Source organism: Berkeleyomyces rouxiae (assembly GCF_048999995.1).
Source record: "Berkeleyomyces rouxiae strain 22BRR77 chromosome Unknown BrBRR77_ptg000002l, whole genome shotgun sequence".
NCBI lineage: Eukaryota > Fungi > Ascomycota > Sordariomycetes > Microascales > Ceratocystidaceae > Berkeleyomyces > Berkeleyomyces rouxiae.
In genome coordinates this window covers 2444754-2464687 of record NW_027396492.1, presented here as the reverse complement: position 1 = coordinate 2464687, position 19934 = coordinate 2444754, and the positions used below count along the sequence as shown (strand labels likewise).

At 53.8% G+C, this 19934-nt stretch overlaps 9 protein-coding genes across 9 annotated transcripts; 2 read left to right on the top strand and 7 right to left on the bottom strand.

The window, feature by feature from the left end:
- Positions 1-118: 118 nt before the first annotated feature.
- Positions 119-850, bottom strand: BROUX77_002229 (uncharacterized protein; the record flags this gene model as incomplete). The annotated part of the gene is made up of 3 exons (XM_073746747.1): positions 119-281; positions 343-661; positions 730-850. 3 exons carry the CDS (start codon positions 848-850, stop codon positions 119-121), a joined length of 603 nt encoding a protein of 200 aa, XP_073607311.1.
- A 960-nt stretch (positions 851-1810) lies between these two features.
- Positions 1811-5311, bottom strand: BROUX77_002228 (uncharacterized protein; the record flags this gene model as incomplete). Its single annotated transcript, XM_073746746.1, has 1 exon — positions 1811-5311. The coding sequence occupies one exon, from the start codon at positions 5309-5311 to the stop codon at positions 1811-1813; it is 3501 nt and encodes a 1166-aa protein (XP_073607310.1).
- Positions 5312-5722: 411 nt separating this feature from the next.
- Positions 5723-6968, bottom strand: BROUX77_002227 (uncharacterized protein; the record flags this gene model as incomplete). Its single annotated transcript, XM_073746744.1, has 2 exons — positions 5723-6825; positions 6893-6968. 2 exons carry the CDS (start codon positions 6966-6968, stop codon positions 5723-5725), a joined length of 1179 nt encoding a protein of 392 aa, XP_073607309.1.
- Positions 6969-7168: 200 nt separating this feature from the next.
- Positions 7169-8398, top strand: BROUX77_002226 (uncharacterized protein; the record flags this gene model as incomplete). Its single annotated transcript, XM_073746743.1, has 2 exons — positions 7169-7350; positions 7426-8398. 2 exons carry the CDS (start codon positions 7169-7171, stop codon positions 8396-8398), a joined length of 1155 nt encoding a protein of 384 aa, XP_073607308.1.
- A 518-nt stretch (positions 8399-8916) lies between these two features.
- On the bottom strand, positions 8917-10560 carry BROUX77_002225 (uncharacterized protein; the record flags this gene model as incomplete). Its single annotated transcript, XM_073746742.1, has 6 exons — positions 8917-9130; positions 9199-9260; positions 9318-9427; positions 9563-9818; positions 9875-9996; positions 10059-10560. 6 exons carry the CDS (start codon positions 10558-10560, stop codon positions 8917-8919), a joined length of 1266 nt encoding a protein of 421 aa, XP_073607307.1.
- A 295-nt stretch (positions 10561-10855) lies between these two features.
- On the bottom strand, positions 10856-12172 carry BROUX77_002224 (uncharacterized protein; the record flags this gene model as incomplete). Its single annotated transcript, XM_073746741.1, has 1 exon — positions 10856-12172. The coding sequence occupies one exon, from the start codon at positions 12170-12172 to the stop codon at positions 10856-10858; it is 1317 nt and encodes a 438-aa protein (XP_073607306.1).
- An 851-nt stretch (positions 12173-13023) lies between these two features.
- BROUX77_002223 (uncharacterized protein) lies at positions 13024-13860 on the bottom strand (the record flags this gene model as incomplete). Its single annotated transcript, XM_073746740.1, has 1 exon — positions 13024-13860. One exon carries the CDS (start codon positions 13858-13860, stop codon positions 13024-13026), a length of 837 nt encoding a protein of 278 aa, XP_073607305.1.
- A 202-nt stretch (positions 13861-14062) lies between these two features.
- Positions 14063-14938, bottom strand: BROUX77_002222 (uncharacterized protein; the record flags this gene model as incomplete). The annotated part of the gene is made up of 4 exons (XM_073746739.1): positions 14063-14433; positions 14502-14530; positions 14591-14624; positions 14713-14938. 4 exons carry the CDS (start codon positions 14936-14938, stop codon positions 14063-14065), a joined length of 660 nt encoding a protein of 219 aa, XP_073607304.1.
- A 3126-nt stretch (positions 14939-18064) lies between these two features.
- On the top strand, positions 18065-19702 carry BROUX77_002221 (uncharacterized protein; the record flags this gene model as incomplete). The annotated part of the gene is made up of 1 exon (XM_073746738.1): positions 18065-19702. One exon carries the CDS (start codon positions 18065-18067, stop codon positions 19700-19702), a length of 1638 nt encoding a protein of 545 aa, XP_073607303.1.
- Positions 19703-19934: the final 232 nt, after the last annotated feature.

Sequence of the window (19934 nt, the reverse complement as noted above, 5' to 3'; positions counted from 1 at the left end):
GAATGCAATGGACAATAGCTGAGACTAAATAAGAGGTTTATTCATGAACAGATAACAGTGCAGTGCCGACCAAGCCACCCAAATCCCAGTTGCCAAACACAAACATGCCTGGGCTACTCTATGACCTCATGAACATGCTTGGAATGTTCTCCAATACAATGGCTTGCATCTGAAGATTCCGTAACCGCTCCTCCTCCATCTCCATCTGCTCGTGCTTTTTGAAGTGTTCAATATCTTCGGGGTGTGTCAAGTCCTCGAGTTTCGTGTCGTCGTTGTGGTATCTTTCAGGCCATGGGTTAGCGCAACGAACCAAACAAGGGGCCTAGACTTGTGCCAGCTTACTTTTCCCAGTGGTGGATTTCATACTCGTATTCGTCGTCGCCGTGATGGCCTGGGCCGGTGCCCATGTCGGGCAATGTTGCGCCCTTTCCAATAAAGGCCAAGAACTCGGCGCGCGATACCTCGGAGTTGGAATCTGAGTCGAGCATTTCCATGACATGGAAGGCAATCTCCTCCCGCCGCCGGTCTGATACGTCCTTGTTCGACTCGTCCATCAGCCCGTACAAGCGCAGCAACTCGTCCAGCTGCCAGGAGCCATCGCCGTTGAAGTCGTGCAGCGTGAAGAACGAATCGGTATCCCACGAGGTCATGTGGTGTTCCTCTATATCGCAGGCAGCAAAAGCACGGGTTAGCCAGGGAGCGCGGGTAGGGAAACTCGGCGGAACGTACCTGCCATGTGCTTGGTCATCCAGTTGGCATCTTCAGGCACAATTGGCTGCTGGGCTTCCGAGTGGCCGCCATGGGCCAGGGCAGAGACCGCAAAAGCAGTCGCAACAAGGAGAGAGCGCATCGTGAGAATGAGACAAAGGCAGTTGGCGGGGGGCGGCTGTAAGGGGGGCCGATTGGTGAAGCGGAAAGAAACGAGGGAGCACGGAGGTCTGTCTATGCAGGAACAGCAAATGCAAGTTGTTAGCTGGAAAACTGCAGAGAAGAAAAAGAAAAGAAAAGTTCTGGCTCGTAGTCGCAAGAGCTTCACTTTGTCCAAATCCCGCCCCCCAACTTTGACGCCGTCATTTATCAACTGCGATCCTCCAGCACTGTTTGATGGCTGTGCCAGATCTAGTCTGGATGTGGTTACCTTGCTTAGGGCTCACAGGCCGGGCGCAAAGAAGGTTACGGGCGGGGCCGAGGCCTAGGGTACTCCTGAGTGCCCTAAAAGACTCTAGTGGGGCCCTGTAACACAGGGAGGATGGGGCTGTTTCTACTTCCAGGTGGCAGCTTTGGATCTCGAGAGGCTGGCATGTTTGCCAAACCAAGAAAAAAAAAAAAGCGCGAAGAAACCCGCGATTACTTTTTTTTGATTGATTGATTGATTCTTTATTTACCTGTCTACTCGCGAGGTATTCTCGGCATACGACAGGATTACTTTTTTTTGTTTTGAATCTTGATTTGATTTGATTGTCTTTATTTTACCTGTCTACTCGCGAGGTATTCTCGACATACGACAGGGGACTAAAACTAGTACCAAGAAATACATACAGAAGCTAAAGAACCAAAAACCCAGAATCATGCATACAGAAAATCCCCACAGCACGAAGTATAATGACGGAGGGTCCCCCGACCGCCCAGCGCAATGGCTGTCCTTCGCTTGTAAGGCCCCAAACAAGACCCCAAGCCTCGGCCTTTACCCTGTAGAAGACCAAACCCAAAAGAAAGATAGAACATGACAAAAGAAAAGTAACAAAGGAAAGACAAGAAGTAGAGAGAGAAAGGGAGAACGAGCAAACAGACGAGAGTGGCAGCGCGCGCGCTAAGCCGAGAGGCCCGGGGGAGCCCCCGCACTGGGAGGTGGAGGGGCGGGCGGTGGTAGGCTCGACGGGGAGCGAGCGGGAGGGTCGGCGGCCTGTGGGTGCACCTCAGTCCTCGCACGGCGGTGGGCGAGCAGCACAGTGGGTGCTTTAGCTGCCTTGGCGGCCAGCCAGGTGGCCCCGCGCTTGGTGCCTATCAACTTCTGGAAGAAGCTGCGGGACACCCGCTGTGGGTTCCGGGGGCAGACCCAAACATGTTCTGGGGCGGTCTCCGATCCGCAAAGGGGGCAGGAGAGCACGGCGTCCACATGTTCGAAGCGGCGATGGTAGGCCGCAAAGTCGCCATGGCCGGACAGAGCAGTCAGCACTGCGCGGGCGAGCTTGCGATCGGTCTCGTCAAGGAGACTTGACCAAGCCTTCTTGGGGGGTTCAACTGGGCGGTGCAGATGGGATCTGATGGCGCGTCCCTCCTCTGCCCACCAGGCGCGGAAAGCAGAGTCGAGACGGGAGCGGAAATAGTGGCGGGCCCAGGAGAGCGACATGCCGTCCAGCCAGGTGTTTGTCCTGGCCCCTAGCTTTGCTTGCCCATCTGCGAGCTCATTGCCCGCGATGTCGGAGTGGCCCGGGACCCAAATAGCCTCTACCTCGGGTGGGCCGTCGGGCCAGGGCCTTGGTCGTGGCCGCTCTGGGTGCGGTCTGATCCAGCTTGCGCAGATCATCTGGGCGCGCCTCAGATACTGCTCGGAGGTGCCCGGCTTGGCGTAGCGAGACGTGAGCCGGTTCACTGCGGCGAGATTGTCGGAGCAGATCCAGACCTTGCGGCACTGTGGCTTCTCCCATGAGTCGACCTCTGCCAGGGCCTTGGCGATGGCCAGCACCTCGGCGTCATGGACTTCGGCGCGGAACGGGGCAGGGCAGTTGCCCGTGGACAGGGTCCTGCCGTCCTGAATGACCACCCAGCCGGCGCCGACCTTGTCATCCCTCAGCTTGGATCCATCCGTATAGATCCAGAGATCTGAGGGGTCCGAGGAGCGGACTAGTAGCTGGTGGGCCGCGGCTGCGGCCTCCTTGTCGCCTTGCAGCGGGGGGCGGGTTGTCGGGAGCACTCCCTTGCACCTAGCAGGGAGGCTCGTGGCGATCCTGTGCGGGAGTAGCCTCTTGAGCGTACCCAGCTTGCCACCATCGGTGTCTCCGAACCCTAAGGGGTGGTTTGCCGGGGCTAGAGATGCCCTGATGCCGGCCGAGGCCAGGAGGTGGTCGAGGACGCAGCTCATGGGGGGGAACCCCGATGCCAGGTTGAAGATCGCACATGGCGTCGTGCAATATAAGGGCAGCGCAGCACGTAGTCCCCTCCTGACCGTGCGGTCCAGGATGTGGGCAGCCCCGAGAAGGCCCCGGGAAGGCTTGGTTGGCGAGGGGCCAGGGCGCCACCACGTGGCCGCCGCGTATGTCAGTTTCATGACCACGCAGGCGCGGACGGCCGTGAGAGCCCCCCTAATCGGCGCGCCCTTCCAACAACCGGACAGGATCTGGATGCCTCGGATCACGGGCGCCGTCCTCTGGGCTACGTCGCGGATGTGCGGCAGGAACGACAGGTTGCGGGACCACAACACGCCCAGCCAGCGCAGAGTCCCGCGAGGGTCCACCGGTTGGAGTGTGGAACCGTCCGGGAGACGCGCGCTCGGGTTTAGGCCGTGGCGCTTGCGCGTCACGTGCAGGAGGTCAGACTTGGCGAGGTCTAGCGCCATGCCGTTCTCTGTGCACCAACTGTTCACCAGTTCCAACGAGCGAGAAAGGGCGGTGCAATTCTCCTCCAAGGACAAGCTAGAGTGGACCAAGCAGCCATCGTCGGCGTATCCGCGGAGAGAGCTGGGGAGATTCATCCTGAACAGCGGAGCCATATACAGCATGAACAGGATGGGGGATATGGGCGAGCCCTGGGGCAGGCTGCCGCCTGTAGGCTGGAGAGGGTCGGCCACGCCGTCGAGAGATAGCGACGCCGTGCGCCCGGACAAGAAGGATGCCACCCAGCGGCAAGTCTCGGCGGGACAACCAAGCTCCACCAATCTCTTCACCATCCGGTTGGGCTGAACCGCATCGAACGCCCCCTTTATGTCAAAGGTGAGCACTGAGGATTCTGACTTGCCGTCGGCGTAGAACTCTAGAGAGTGTGCCAGACGCAGGCACATGTCTTCCGCGCTGCGTCCGGGGACCGCGCCAGCGTAGTTCTCCCCGATGTGACCAGCTTCCAGCGCCCAGTGAGAGAGCCGGCGGGCGATGATCCTCTCTAGGCACTTGGCCAGAGTCGGGAGGAGGGAGATCAGTCGGTAGGCCCGCGGCGAAGAACGGTCCTTCTTATTCGGTTTGGCGAGGGCGATCACCTTGGCTTCTTTGAAAGAGGCGGCGTGGTGGCCCCAGGAAAGGCTCGCGTTGAACAGATGCATGATCTGCCTCTGTAAAACAGGCCACGCGAGTTTCAAGACGTTGTTGGTCAGGCCGTCTGGGCCCGGTGCGGTGTTGCGCGGGCTTCGGAGCGCAGCCTCCAACTCCCCGTTGGTGATGCGGGTCCGTCTTTGCTCATCTAGAGCGATGTGTGGCGGGTCGACGTCGCCTGGGCGGTCGGAAGGCATGTGCACCCTGCGAAGGAGGGCGATCTTCTCCGTGGTGTCCTGCACTGTGGCTTCCGCGCCATCGGACGGGGCCAGGGCAGGGGAGTGCCGGTTCGGCGCTTTCGTCCTCCATTTGACCATCCGGAAGATGTCTCGGGACCGCGCGACGTTGGCGAGGAGGTCGTCGTAGAAGGCCCGGGCTGCACTCCTGAGAGCAGACCTCAGGCGTTTTTTGGCTTCGCGGCGGACGGCCCTAGCCTCCTGTTCCTCCGTGGGCGAGCCGGCGTGCTTCACGCGGGCCCGAGCTGCCCTCTGGTCGGCGCTGGCTTCCCGACATTCGTCGTTCCACCAGGGAAAGCTTTTGGCTTTTCCTTCGGACCTTGGGGTCGAGGCAATTAGCGCGTCCAGAATGACGTTTTGCAGGAGTCGCGCAAACTCGTCTATGTGCCTGTCCTGTGGGACTTGGCTTCCTGCCCTGCGGTAATCCGCGACAAGGGAGTCTAGGCGGGTCGCGCCGGCCTTGCACGCGGTATCGAACCTCTCCTTGTCTAGCTTGTCCATAAGGAACCTGCCGGGTGGAGCCGGGGCCGGCGCGTGGCCGTGCAGAGGAAGGGTCACCAGGAGCGGGAAATGGTCGCTGCCGCAGGTGAGTTCCTCTCGGAGGTCGACGCTCGCGCCCGTGACAAAAAGTGCCGAAGACAGCAATGCGAGGTCGATGACGCTTCCGGACTCGTGGGTTTGCTCACCCTCCGCGTTGCCAAGGAGGAGGGCTCGCTCTTCCATCCAGGCTAGCAGAAGCTCTGCGTCGTTGTCGTCGGTGTCGCTCCGGGGGTCCCAGGCGCTGTGGTGGAGGTTGAAGTCGCCCACTACCACCGACCGCGGCCCTGGCTGCATGCTGGTCAGGAGACGTAGCGCCTCCCCTGTCCTAGCCGAACCTGTCCCGGCATTGTAAAGGTTTACGATGCTGAATGTGCGCCCCCCGATTAGGACCTCCACAATGATGACATCCTGGTGTTCCTCTCTCATGTAGGCCTTTTGGAAGCGAAGCCCGTGTCTTTTTGTCGAAATGTATGTGGCTACTCGGGGTTTCGAGCGCCAGTTACCCTCCGGGACTATTACCTGATAGGAGGGGTGCCTAGGGAACGTTCTGTTCCCCGGGTCTGCGCTTGACGGGGCCTCTTGGAGGCAGACCACATCCACCTGGTCTTCATGCGCCTTATGTAGCAACGACTGTGCACAGGTCCAGGACCTTTGCACATTCGCAGAAATCATTTGCAATACTGTGTCGTTAGGGTGTCCTAACATTTACAGAAGTTCCTCGTCATTGTCGTCTACCTGCATTGAATCCCGTGTTTCAGGGGACTCGCTGGAGGTGGGCAGGGGGTAGGGTTGCAGCTGGGCGGCCTGTGATGGGGCGGTCGGTGGCTGGCTGGGCGCCGAGGAGGCAGGGGAGGGGGAAGCCTGGGAGCTTGAAGGGCTCTTCGTCTGTGACGACGGCCGGGCCGGGGGGGCCGAGGTGACGGCCGTGGAAGGCGCCTGGGAGGGCACTGGGGACGGGGCCTTGTCTCCCTGGGCGGCGGCTGCCGGGGTAGACGACTGCGTCTCGGTATCGGCCGGGCATTTGCGGTCAAAGTGGCGGACCCGGCAGCGTGTGCAGAACGGGAAACGCTCCAGGGTGTTGTCAGGGGAGACCATGTGCAGCTCTCCGAGTGTCGCTACGCGACGGGGAACCGCAGACGGGGCCACAAGGCCTTCGTGGAAGGCGATGTGGGCGCGGAAGGTGGGCACGCCCGCCTTGCCAACGTACTTCGACAGCGTGGCGCTGGCGGAGACGACTCCAAAGGCCTGTTCGATATCCTGACGGACATCGTCTAGGGTGACCCGGTGGAGCATCACGGCCCCAGGGGTCTTGGGGTCCTCGACCGTGATCGAGGTTGGCAGTCCGTGTACGATGTACTTGGACCAAGCGTCCCTCTTGTGGACCTTCTCCGCAGTCAGGTTGGCGCGGATGCGCTCAGCGTGGCTGAGGAATTTGCCGACGTCACGGACGGCTGTCAGGGCAAAGCCCGTCTTGGTGGCGGTGGCGGTGCCTGCGCCCTCGCCGCGGGGGATGCCCGCGTTGGCCTTCGTTACGATGTAAGCCGGCGAGAGCTTCCGGAGGGGGGAATCGGTGGGCACAACCACGAAGAGGCGGTTGTCGGCGGGGGTGGCCTTTTCAGGGACCACGCTGGCTTTGCCCTGTCTGGGCTTGGGGGCTCCGGCCGAGGGAGCCGCGGGCTGGGCAGCCTTGGACGCTTTTTTGCCCTTGCGGGCGATTTTGTTTTGAATCAAAGGTTTCGAAACACTTGCACACGTTTGACAACCAAGGAAAACCTGTAAATTACCGCCAAAATCATGGAATTTCAAGCCTGTCTAAAAAAAATTGAAAAAAGGAACTATTTGACTTGAAATTCAAAAAGTTATGTCGACACCAACGTGATTCGAACACGCGCCCGCGAACGGACTTCCTAGGCTGCTTGATAGCAGGGAAGCGCCTTAACCACTCGGCCATAGTGCCTCGAACTTCTTGTATTTTTGGCGTCTTAAACGAGCTTATGGACGAAATGTATTGTCAACCCTTATAACCCTAACGCGCCACGCAGCTTCAACTCGCAACTTTGGCGTCATGATCCGTTATTTTTGTCTTCCTAAATAGAGCTGAGTGTTCAACCTTGCCATTGCTTCTTAACATTTCTGTCAATTACCTACACAATGAACCGTTCAATAGAACAGACATTGATGTCACTTATGCCTAGCCATGGGCCAATCATTCCTCGCCAATTAGTTGATCTGGCTGGTTCGTTGATGGCCCAGTCTCGTCAGCGAGCCAGTACGCTGAAAGCCGAGGAAGAGATTGCCCGTTCATACTGTTGTGCACACCTGGCCTGTGACCGGTATGTCAAAGCGTTGAGCTGTTATCCCCAGCTGTTGAAAACTAGCCAAAGCTAAACTAAACTGCATCTCTGTAGTCTCAAGATCGCTCTCAACCTCCCGCCCATCGAACCCCGCCCCCCAATTCCTCCTCGTGTCTACAAGCGTCTGTATACGCACCTCGATAGCGCGCTGCCTAAAACCGTTGTTCGCGCCAGTAGCACCCGCGCGCGTCCAACCACTGCGCCAGCCGTCCCGCCGTCGGCGCCCACACCCCGCAGCCGCGGGCGCACCGTGGGCGCCCAGGCAATGACGGGGCGCGTGCCGCAGAGGTCGGATGCCGCGTCGAGGCTCATGGGGGCCAAGAAGGCCGGTGGATCTGATGCCAGCGGCGGACTACCGCGGTGGATGATCCCCGTGGCGCGGTACATGTGCGTCAAGGCTGAGCAGCGCTTCATGGCGCCCAGCGTGTTTGGCGGCATCGATTACATTGTGGCGCGCGGCGGTAAGCGCACCGAGGACCCGTGGGTGCTAAACAATCTCAGTGCCATCGTCATGGCCACATTTGTGCTGGTGGTTGAGCGCGGCGCGGCGCTGCTGAACGCCAGGCATTCCAAGGACGGCGCGGTCGCCACAGACGACCGTGACCACAGCTCATCGAAAACGCGGCGGCTCGCCGTGGAGCTGGCCATGCGTGCGCGCAACGACCTGCAAAATCTGACGGAAAAGAGCGACTGGGAGGGCTGGAGCGCGCCGACGGCCAAGGTGCTGGGCCAGGCGCTCGAGCGCATCAAGAGTGAAGAAGCATGGATTGGCGGCGACTGGATGGAGAGTGTTAAAGATGTAGTGGCACGCATTCTCGAAGCCAACGAGCGCGTGCGTAGCGGGCGGCAGAAGGCGGCGCAGAGCTCTGGGCTCGTCCAGCGCTCGGATACGATGATGCAGGAGAAGTGGGACTTTCTTAGTGAACGACGGCGCGGCGAGCAGCGCACATGGGAGGACACTATGCTCATGAGAATTTCTCAGTTCGAGTCATCTGGCGGCGGATCAGCAATGGAGGTCGATGGTTAGATCTTGTATCAGTTTTGTGGTTGAATTCGTTCTTTGTTTATTGCGCGGCGTTTGGTCGGATTGTTTGTGGATAGAATGACGAACCAGCCGAAGTATACACGACTTGATATTTTTGTGCTATAGTTAGTTGGCGCAAATAGACACTGTCGCCTTGATTTGTCTCTGTCGCCGACCCAGAATGTATTATCGTGTGGAGGAAACACAACACATGGCCCGTCTCCTCACCGCATTTAGCTTCACACCATTGAATTTCCAAGTTCAAGCGATATCGGGTATCAATTGTAGGAAAAGGTAGTATCAGATTAAAATATGTCAACTGACATGCGGAGAGCTAGTTTAAGTAAAGACATCACCTTCCCCCCACGAATAGTTGTTCGTGAAGCACGCTCAGATAACAATTAATTCAGGCACCACAAGTGTCATATCGACCCTCTAGTTAGTGATATACCATATTAATACCAGTCGCTGCGCTGATACAGCCAACACATTTACAGAAAGTCTTTTTCTGGATGAGTCAATCACGGCCTGATGATGCCTATATTGAACATGTTGGACCTTAATGCAGCCTCAGCCGACGAAAATGGCCTTTGCCGTGTCAGGGGATAAAAACCGCTCGCAGAATCGGGACACGCACTTTCAAAAAGATTCTTGATCATGGAGTTGGCCACCGAGAAAGCATCTAGCATGAAGCGCCCACTAATGAAGGCGAATGTGTTGTCCTCGCAACAGTGTCTAGAAGATATAAGATATCAGCACTTGAATCTAGACAGTCCTAGAAATAGGATGGCCAGCACACGTACCTCCATGGGATGAAACCTTGGTCCTTGAACTGTGAGAAGGAGCAATGTTGATGTGATAGGAGCTGCATTTGTATTAGTATAAACTTCAAAATATTGCCAGTACAGCTTTCAAAACTCACTTCGTGCCGCATACTTCTATCCCACTTCAGGTCTGCATGATGCGCGCACATCTTGAGTTGGCCGAGAATCCGACCGAGGTAATCTGCCGCTCGGGGGACAGTAGCAGCAGCTGTGTGATACAAGAGCGGAACTTCAACATTGAGGTCCCGTTGTGATGCCTGACCCCGCCTCAGCATCTCCCACTAGAGATTAAACGAGGCTACCTTCTCCAGAGGAGCCGTGACTGCGTTGACTACTAGCACACCTTGGCCAATGGCACCAAGAATTCTTGGGTGGGCAGTATTGGTAGAGCGTCTGGTAAGGGGGAAGAAAGCTCTGAGAGCTCCCCGAAGGTAGCAGTTGTCACGCATTTCACGAAAGCCTTGGCCAGTACATCCAGGAATAAAAGCCAGATCATAGGAAAGGAGATTAAAGTCGGGATAGTCCCAAGAGTCAGGGGCCATGCAGTTTATGTCTTTGAGCATCTGGTTGTAGGATTCGACAAGATACTGCGGTAGTCTCTGGAGAAGTATTAGGCTTTGTAATGTGTGCATTTGGGGGAGTGTGACAGACATACCGCAAGGTAAAGTTTCCAAGGCGTGAGAAACTCCGTGTTACACTTTGGCGAGTCGCCATCTGGAGTCGCAAAGAACACGCTGATGCCGCTGTCCCGAAGCTTGGACCACACCGTGACAACATCTGAGTTGCATGTTAGCTAGCCAAGAACATCGTGGACTTCACCAGCTTGCCGAAGCACTCACCGACAGCATTGGTACCGGAGCGGGCTACAACAATTATAGCCTTTTTATCTATGACAACTGGTCTAGCAAAATGCGCCATGGCCCGGAGCCTAGTCCCTAGATCAATACTTGAAAGAGACAATGTCGCCGTGTCTATACTGAGCAGCCCCTCATTTTCAAGACAACTGCTGCTACCGACATAGGACAACTTTTCCGAGGACGTGAATGGCCCACGGTGTAGGCCGGGCCACATTTGAAAAGGTTGGGCCTCTATCCCGGGTTGGCCGTGAGGCACGGGCCGAGTCATTGTCGAGAGAGCGTTGGACCTGGACATCCAAAAGGGAGTAGCCACACGAGTGCCTGATGGAGTATACCGGTCGGCATACGGATATGAGACCTCGGACGTGGGCGCTTCGGAAGAATTGACAAAGTCGTCAAACGGTGTCCCGCTCCGAAACTCTAGCTCGGGAAGCACCGGCTTAGGGGAGGGCGGCGGCAAGTTCACGGGGAATGCCAGAGCCATGCTGAAGTGCTGATAGGCCCTAGACACAAGATGAAAATGCCGGTATAGTATAAGGAGTGAATGAGGGCTAGCAATGTGGTTAGATGGGCGAGACAAAGAAATACAGCCACAGGGGAAGATGATTGAGGAGTGAGGCACCAAGATAAACAAATGCGCACAAATCAGCAACTGGTGGAAATGGCAGGTACGAGGCGGTATCCGCTTCTTTGAGAGTTTCCTTCTATATTTGATAGTTTTCCTGAGCAACATGTTCCTGATATCTTTAGTTACTGCTCCCATGCCTCCTTAACCGCCCTCAACGTCCGCGAGTCTTTTCTTTCCAGCCACCCTTTTCAAACAACCACAGCGCCTCTGTGGCATATGCCTGACTTCCTCTGTGGCCGGACGTCTGCATGGCAGCATTTGTCAGAGAGTCTAGAATACGGCCTTCTTTGACCGAGTTCCAAATTCCCATGGCAATTGGATCCTCGATGCCCGTGCCCCAGTCGCCATGGCCAAGCCTGAACAGAATGCGCCCAATGGTCTGGAACGCGATACACCTTTGCGCCGGAACCGCACTTCTGGCATAGATGGATAGTTCCTCAATTGTGTAGCCCGCAGCTTCGGGTGCAAGGCCGTGGTGGTGTAGGCCTTTGGACACTGGAATTGTACGGCTCAGGGTCGGAGGCAGTAGTTTTCCACGGAAGTCAAAGCGCAGTGCTGAGGTGGAAATGGTAGCTTGGCCAGGATGATACGGCGACTCCCGGTCTGCAACACTGTCTTGTGAAGGTAGTGGTGCCATCCATGCCAGCTTGGTCGGATCCGAAGGCGTCTCGGGGAAATATTTCTGGCGCAGGGTTTCGAGAAAGTCTGGGTCATTCGGGTCCAGGTCTGGTACATACGGGACGGGAAAATGCGGCTTGACAGGTACATCTGCCATGGCAAGCAGATCTTCTGGAGGGTTGGTTGGCGGAGCATCTTCATCAAAGTGCGTGTTTTGGTCGAGGTTGCGAGGCAAGGGTTTCTTAGGAATGGCTTTGTTAACATCCTTCTTTGCATTTGACGCCAATGGGACTGCCTCTTCTTGGGCGTCTTCTATCTGAACCGGGCGAGCAGCAGTCTTTGTTGACTCGGGCTTTGAATCGCTTGTGGGTGCTGGCTGAGTAACGGGAATGTCAAACGGTGACGGCTCGTACTTCTCATCTAGATTCGCGCGCAACATGAGCTTGTGCAGCAACTGAGGGTTCAAGTCTTCCATGAGTTCTCTGCGCGCCGCTTCAATCTCCGCAGGTGACATGCTGGCAATCCGTTCGTTATTTTCGCGATCGATGCGCTCATGCTCCGAGACTGGCTGTGTTTCTGACGGGTTCTCTGGGCCGAACCGCACGGTCTTCTTCTGTTTGTCCGTTCCAGAATCGCCTACAGCTGAGGTTGGCTCCCCTGGTGCTTCAAAAGCTACGTTGCCGTTTGCTCTGGCCAGTTGCTGATTCTGCTTGAATTTGGATACGCGAAGACGACGTTTGTGAGTGGGAAAGCCGGACGATGGACTGTCAAAAGCAGCCCCTGTTTCAGGGATCGAGGCTGGCTTTCCAGCCTTGCGTTCAACCACATCGTTGACGTGAAGTGAAGCCATTTTGTACAATATAAGCGGTGATGCTTTGTGGTGACAACAGGAAGTTGGGAATGTTTGATAGATTTGGAAAGTAAAGCTGCGTTCTGCCCCACTGTCTCAGAACGTGACTAATGACGTCGTGAAGTTCTTACATAATCACAGTGGGTTACAAGGGTTTGGTGTGACACGAGGGTTACATGTGCGATTGACGACGTCTGTTGAGTTGGGATGAGGGTAGTAAGTGAAAAAAGTGCTTGTGTTGCTTCAGTACATAGGGTTCCATGAGTGGATTGTTCTGATTAATAGCCTTGGTCAATTTATCAGTATTTTTTGAACCGTGGGACTTCTCCCCTTATTTATAGCCGTAACTTATGTCTATCGTTCCTCGAGCGGCATCCAATATGTCGCTCTACATGATTCTTTCATCCCATATCTTTCCCCCATTGGAGGAAAATTCTGTAGATATATATTGTGGCATTACGGCTTTGTCTTTTTTGATAGTCTAACAGCTACACCCCACGAACCGGGGATGCAATGGCATGGGGACGGGGAAGATAGAATGTAGCTAGCATGGAATGGGAGGCAACGATTCACTTATTCATTCACCCTCATCCCAAAAACGTCAGTTTCTACCTGAAAGTTGTAGTTTCGAGACTGAAAGTGAAAAGTACAAGTAAATTCATAGTTAAAGAAAACTTTAACTGAAGCCTCCCGAAAAGCAACATGGTATCTATGATAACTGTGCTCCCATCCTCCAACAACCATACCCAATGTCAATTGTATCCTACACATTATCACCCGTCATTAACGCAATGCTTCTATCTCAGTCTCGTCCACCGGCCGTAACTCAGAAACTCATTCTTCAGATGTCTCTAGCGATAAGCCCCTGCTAGATCCTTTAGATCCACGCCTCCCAATAATTTTGGCAATGTTTCGGTTTTGTGTGACATCGTAAGCGCAACCCCTGGGGCATCTGTGTACTTGAACGACCCAACGTTTTGGGACTTTGTCTGCGTCGGATCATTATTCACCAATTCATACGATTTCGGTAAAGCCTTGTCCAAGTCTGATTGTAGTGGTGACAAGCTGTTCTGGGTAGGTATCTGCTCCTGGGCCTGCTTCTGTTTGTGAAGAGATGAAGATGACGATGATGCCGAAAGTACTCGACCTGGGTGCATTGCAGGAATTGGAGGGCGTGGAATTATAGGGGGTGACGCACTGCGTGGATGTAGCTTGCTAGACCCTGGGTCTGGGCGTACTAACCCGGGCACCCCTAATAGTCCCTCTGGTCGTGGGGGACGTACAAGGGCATGTGGAACTTTGGAAGTTCCCCATGCTCTGGTCCCATTGAGACTAAAAGTCAGGCTTTCAAGACTGCTTGAATTATCCTGCTTAGAACTGCCTTCAATCTTAGTAGCAGCAGAAGCGCCTCTAGACCGAGGCCCGAGATAAGATAAGGCACCAGCCTCGCTACCTAGTTCTGACTGACAAGAATTAGAGTTGAAGCAGTGCAACTTCTCCTTCCTTGGCTCTAATATGTTGATTGTAGGCGCACAAATAGGTGAAGGTGGGAAACCGTCGTTTGTAGACATCGAAAACATGCCTTGCCCCCCTGGACCATTTTCCATAGAGCGGGGAGGAGTGTAAAGCATCTGCCGGTCTTGCAGTCGCAAGGGAGGTGTTAATGGGGCCTTTGAAGGTCCAGACATGGGGACCAGTGGTGAAACGAGTCGGGCAGGGGAATCTGTCTGGGTTATCGCCGAGGTTTGCTGTAAGAGTGGCAGTGTGCTTGTGATAGACGTAGCTGGGCGGCGCTTTTTACGTCTGCACAAGAAGTATATCAAGGCGATGATAGTCAAGGCAGCTATGACAGCACAAACAGATATGACAACGCGAATTCTCACGGGTATGCTACCTGAGCTTGAGGACTTGCGAGTAGACGAGCCAGCACCGGCTGCGACTGTCGCTATTGGTGAAAGAGCTGAAGGGGTCGATGAGGCAACAAGAGATGAACTGGCCCCAGAGCTTGACGCTATTGTAAGGAACGAACTGGCCACTAAGCCGGAAGTGGTCGACAATAGCGTTGGCTTCTGTGATGTCAATATTGCCGGTGACGAAGTAGACGTTGCTGAGCCAGAGGCTCCCGAGATAGAAAGCGCATGTACGCTGCCTGAGATTGTTCCGGTGCCCGTGGCGAAAGAAGTCCCCATTGGCGCTAGAATACTGGCAGATGCAGATGCGGATTTCAAAGTCACAGATTCTAACGTTAGGCTCGGGGTCGGCTGAAAACAAGGAACTTCGCCCGGAGAGTATAGTGCGTCTTGAGGGCAGTTTCCGTTCATAGGCGGACCCGGGTCAAGAACATTAGAGAACCCAAGACTACCAACTGAAGTTAGCGCAATGCTTTACTTCAAAAAAAAAGAAATAATGCTCAAGTACCTCTGACATGAAGAAACAAGCCAAGAAACGGTTGCTATGTGAAAGAAAATCATGTTAACCAAAGTTAGAAAAAGACTAACGGACATACCTCTGATCGAGATATGACTCATATGGCAACTCACGGTCCTGGCCCATTTCGTTGTTCGAGACCCCACATTGCGCAGAATCGCAACAGTAGAAGTCTATCAAGGAGGCATTGTTGTTGTTTAACTGAGCGCAAACAATAGCGAGATCACCAGTAGCCGCTATCTTATGCGTGAGCCGGGAGCGACATTGTTCGATACATAAGCCTGGATTGGGAATATCCGTTGCCAAGAGACCCCATTGGCGCAGAGGCACACACGCCATGATGACAAGAGAAAAAGAGAGCGACTTGACGCGTCGTAGTCTGTAGTATATAAACTTGTTGATGCTGATGATTTCTGAAGCTGGTTAGACTAGATCAAAGTGCTGATGAGAGACAAAGAGAGAAGCATGAGATAAAGAATGTCTTGCGCAAGCGAGTTCGGCATGAGCCACATGTGTAGATGGAAGAAGATGCGAGATGAGAAGGGGAGAGAAGGCTTTGAATAGAAGAAAGAAGAGGAGGGGGGAGAATTAGAATGGGGATGAGAGGCGAGCCAGGAAGAGAAAAGTCACATAGGACAAACGGGAGCCGGTTCAGGAGAACGAGACAACTTGTCACCCAAGTATAACAGGGCGCTCGGCATCTTTTTCAGCAGCTGCCCTAGGCTGCATATCCCCGGACAGTATTGCAAGGGTCGTGTTCCATGACAAACGCTCACACTCAAGCCTTTTTGTTGCCCAACCGTGCTTTACACACCGTGTTCTCTGTCTACGGCCGGCTTCCATGGCATGTGTAATGCTCCTAGGAGGTTTTCTTTCTTGGTACTTTGGTTTCCACTCAGGCCTGGGGTATGAGACATGATGGAATAGGTAGAGGGAGGGGTGGTCAAGCTTGCCATGGTGTGTAACACAAGGAAAAACAGGCAGAAGTAGATTCTTATCCTAGGTTTTTTTGACGGCTTCGGGGTACTTTGGTCAAGGTTTGAGTGGCTCGATCAACAGGTTTTGTTTTGTAAATCTTGTCCTCTTTCTCCTGCAACCGGTTCTATCGGCATGACGCTCAACGGCTTGAAGGAGGCAACGCTGCGCTGTTCGCGTTATGCGCCCATTGTTATGTAGTCAACATGACGTTTGTTCCACTTTTCCCATTTTTGGTTTCTTTTTTCTCCTTTATTTGCGTATTTCGCTCTGTTTGCTTTGCTTTATTCAAACACACTGTCTTAGCGGTAATGATGGCGAGACATGAAGACAACAAATTAAGTATACGAACGAAGCGCCTCTGACTTATTCTTCACAGACAATCACGCTCTCCCAAAGCTTCATAGGGTAGAACTCCTAGGCGGCCAAGTTCTGAGGGCTGAGTGGTCTGGAGTTACACACATAGAAAGGGGCCAACAACAATATGATGATGCAAGGCACATATTCTGTTGGTTATGCTTCAATATTAAACAACACAAGCAGACAAACTTGAGCAAACAAAGCTAATTGGCTTTCTTTTGGTCAAGGGACAGCTTCTTTTTGAAATGTTTGCCTTGTGCATCCAGCCGTACCAGTTTTGTATGACCTGTCCATTGTTCCGTGTTCTTCAGTACGCCGGATTTCTGTTATTAGACTTGGAAAATAGAGCACGTCTTTTGTATACACACCCACAAAGGAACCCCAGTTTATATTAGGATACAAGAAGAACTCTCTATCATCAGTGGCATATTCTGTATACGATACGTGTACACACTTGGTGCCATGTCATCATCTTCTGTATTGGTTTCACTGTGTTTCCTTTCGCCGCCATGCTCGCCTTTTGTCTTTCTTCGCAATATCATCTGTCTCTTCTGTTTGACATCTCGTTTGGGTACGCCCGTTTGTCGCGTCTCTTGTCTTCCCAACAACTAGCTCTCCGAAGCACATCGTCATTGATGATAGGATTCGCTACCTTTTGAATTATGCCAGGACCGAAAACATATGCAATCAAGCATAATGTTTTATTCTACTCGAAATAGAGACTTACAATATATACAAACAGGCCCCAAACATCGAGTATATCGGCAAAGCCAGATCCTCTTTCTAAACAGGACTCTACTCGGTAGCTTGTTTGCATCAACTAGTCTATTGTAGATTATTCAAACACACCTCTTAACATAGCTAATTACTGAAAAAAAGAATAATACCTACAAATATCGTTCTAATGTTGTCTCAGGGTTGCATATCTGATCTTGCTTTGGTTACTTTGCCGTTGTACTATCCATTCACAATGGTCCAGGCACCAGTTACATGCATAAAAGAGATGTGCAAGCTTAAAGCTACTTCGTTTCTCTCTCGTGCTACAGGAAAATGTTAACCTCTCTTGAGCTAGGAGTGCAGCTTGAGCTACGGCCATGTCAACTATACGCCAACCTACCGCCGCGACGGGTTTTTACATATTTTCAAAACAGACGATGAAGCACGATACAAGAATGGCACGTAAAGTAGCTAGATGAGCCCCTGATAACTCCTTTTCGTCAGGCGATTCCAAAATTTATCAGGCCAAACATGGCCGGCCAACATGCGGAAGATTGCATCAAACATAGTTCCTGTTATCCACCATCTCCTCCATCCCGCTCTTTACTTGTGCTCATATTGTGAGTTTATACATCAGATCTGAGCCGACTCTAGCCCTGCCGTCACTTTATTTCCATTGTTTATTCGGGTGATGGTTAAACACAGAACTCAATGCATTGCAGTATAAGATCGATCAACCAACAGAGAGATCAAGTTATGGATTCATCACTATGTCCAGCTTTGATATGCGTTTTTTACAGTCCATACGAACCATGCAAAATACGAATCGGCCTGATCCTATCACGGACATTTGTGCAAAAATCGGGAAAAAGAGGCAGACTGCCGATTGTTGGGTCACAGCAGATAGGCCGCCTGAACTTGTGCCACGCAGGCTTAGTATCTGAAGCCCATAGGACCATTTTCTGGGCTATATTCACGGCCATGTCAGAAATCTTGGGCTCAGCGAGAAAAAGTTCTTCGTCCTTGATCGTTACTGGCCAATTCTTGACGAGCTGAAGATGTAGTCAAGCCTTTCACATCAGCCACAATGCAAGTCCTTATACGTACGTGAAGCCCTAGTGAGTCCATGCTAACCCTAATGGTGGGGGAAGGCTTCAAAAAGGAAGGCCTAACCAGGATTCGAACCTGGGCTTACGGAATCAGAATCCGACGTCCTAACCAACTAGACTATTAAGCCATTGCTTATTGTTACTTGTAATGCTTACTAATTATGCTTATCTGTGTAACACAAGCGCGGGCAGGAGGCACCCAAAAACTTCCCTCCTACAACTCCAGGAAAAGGAGGTAACCCTAAGCAACCCTCGAACTCACCACACAAACGAAGACAACAACGACGGCGACATCGACGCGAAGATGTCTAGCCAACAGAGGCAGGCTTTCGAGAAGCAAAGCCGTATGCTTGAAAGTCGACGAAAAGTCGTCGAGGATCTTATACTCCCGCTGCTAGAGGCATTCGAAGCCAAATGCGCGGAGTACAAGGACGAACTGAACGCGTCCGCGATCGACACAACACTGAACACCATCGAGACCATGACCGCCACACTCATGGTCACCCTTCTCAACGGGTCGCCCCCCGCTGACGCCACCGCCACCCGGACTGAGACGACAAATGACACCAACAAGACGAAGGCCGGATCTACCCAGGCTCAGAAGACGAAGCCGGCCGACCAGCGGGCCCCCCCGACGCGACAAGAGGCGCCCGAACCGAAGGCAACGTATGCAGGAGTTGCCGGCAACGCAGTAGCCCAACCCGCTACTACGAAGGCTGCCCAGCAAGGTGGCCAACCCTCCAACGAGCCCAAGCAGTCGGGTGAGTGGGAGGCCGTCTCTAGCAAGAGACAGAAGAAGAGAAAGAGAGCTGCCGCCAAAAGCTCCGAAACCCCCAGCCCTGAGAAACGCGTCTCCAAGCCGGAAGCGCGCCAGGATGACCGAATCTTCGTCCGCTTGGTCAGCGGATCCGACAAACGTGAAGCAGACAGCTTCATTGTAACGAACCAGCTGCGCGCACTGAGTGACAGCATCAAAGGGGCGCTACTTGGCGCCTATCACATTAGGACTGGCTTTGCCCTAAAGCCGCGCAACGCGGAGGGCCGCACTGCACTCCTGGAGCAGTCAGAAGCCATTAAGGAATGGTTCGGTCCCGGCACTACTATCGACAAGGCGTCCGTGTGTGACGCCTACATAGTTGGGCCTGTAAACAGATACATCAGCCTGGGCAGTGCTGGTAGCGCTGAAGTCACACCCGACATGATTGCGGAGTGTTTCGAGGCGGCCACCAAAGCCACCCCCGAACACGTCAGCCCGAGTTACAAGGGCAACGAAGCGACCTTCGTGGTCAAAATCCCAGCTGAGGGTACCAAGGTCCCCAGACAAATTAGGATGGGATCCAGACTTATTCTCACCCGCCTTCTGCTCGAAAGGCCCAAGGCGCAGAAGCAGTGCACCAAGTGCTTTGCTTGGCACAATGAGAAGCTCTGCGCGAGAGCCCAGCTGTGCAGACACTGCGGCTCTAGCGAACACGCAAGCGATGAACACCCCACTTGCTGCACCGTGCCACACGAATGCGTGTCTAAGTGCATAATTTGCCGAGGCCCACACCCGGCAGACGACCCGGAATGCCCTCTCCGAAATAGAAACCTTAGCGCGCAGGAGAAGCGAGAAACCCGCACAGCGCAGCAGGAGAAGTACGTGGGAGTCCGCAATGAAAAGTGCGGGAAAATCCACAGATCTCAGGGAATCACAGAGCCAGAAACCTTAACAGACCCACCAGCCGCGAGACAGGAGACTAGCGTGGCGGTAGAGGACCTGACTTCCCAGGAGCCTCCGGCCGCCCAGCCCCACCTCCCAGCCCCGGAGGCCCCAGACATGGAGACACAGGGTTCGGAGCAGGACACGCCAAGGACGCGCGCCTCAAGAGAGCCCAGTAGTGCCCCCAAGCCAATCCGCACTAGCAAGCGGACCGCCAATCGACCCAAGCCCAGTGATAACTAATGTATAGTACAAACACACAAGGAATCAACGGGCTGAAAATATTTCAGTTCAATGCTCATCGTGGTTACAACAACCACATTGCCGCCATTCAGACGGCAATAGCAGTAAAAGCGGACATAGTTTGCGTCCAAGAACCATACATTGGGAGAGATTTAGCAGAAGCGAAGACGGTTTACGTTGGATACTACCGCACCTATGCACCATGCGCGAAGTGGGTAGAGCGTCCAAGAAC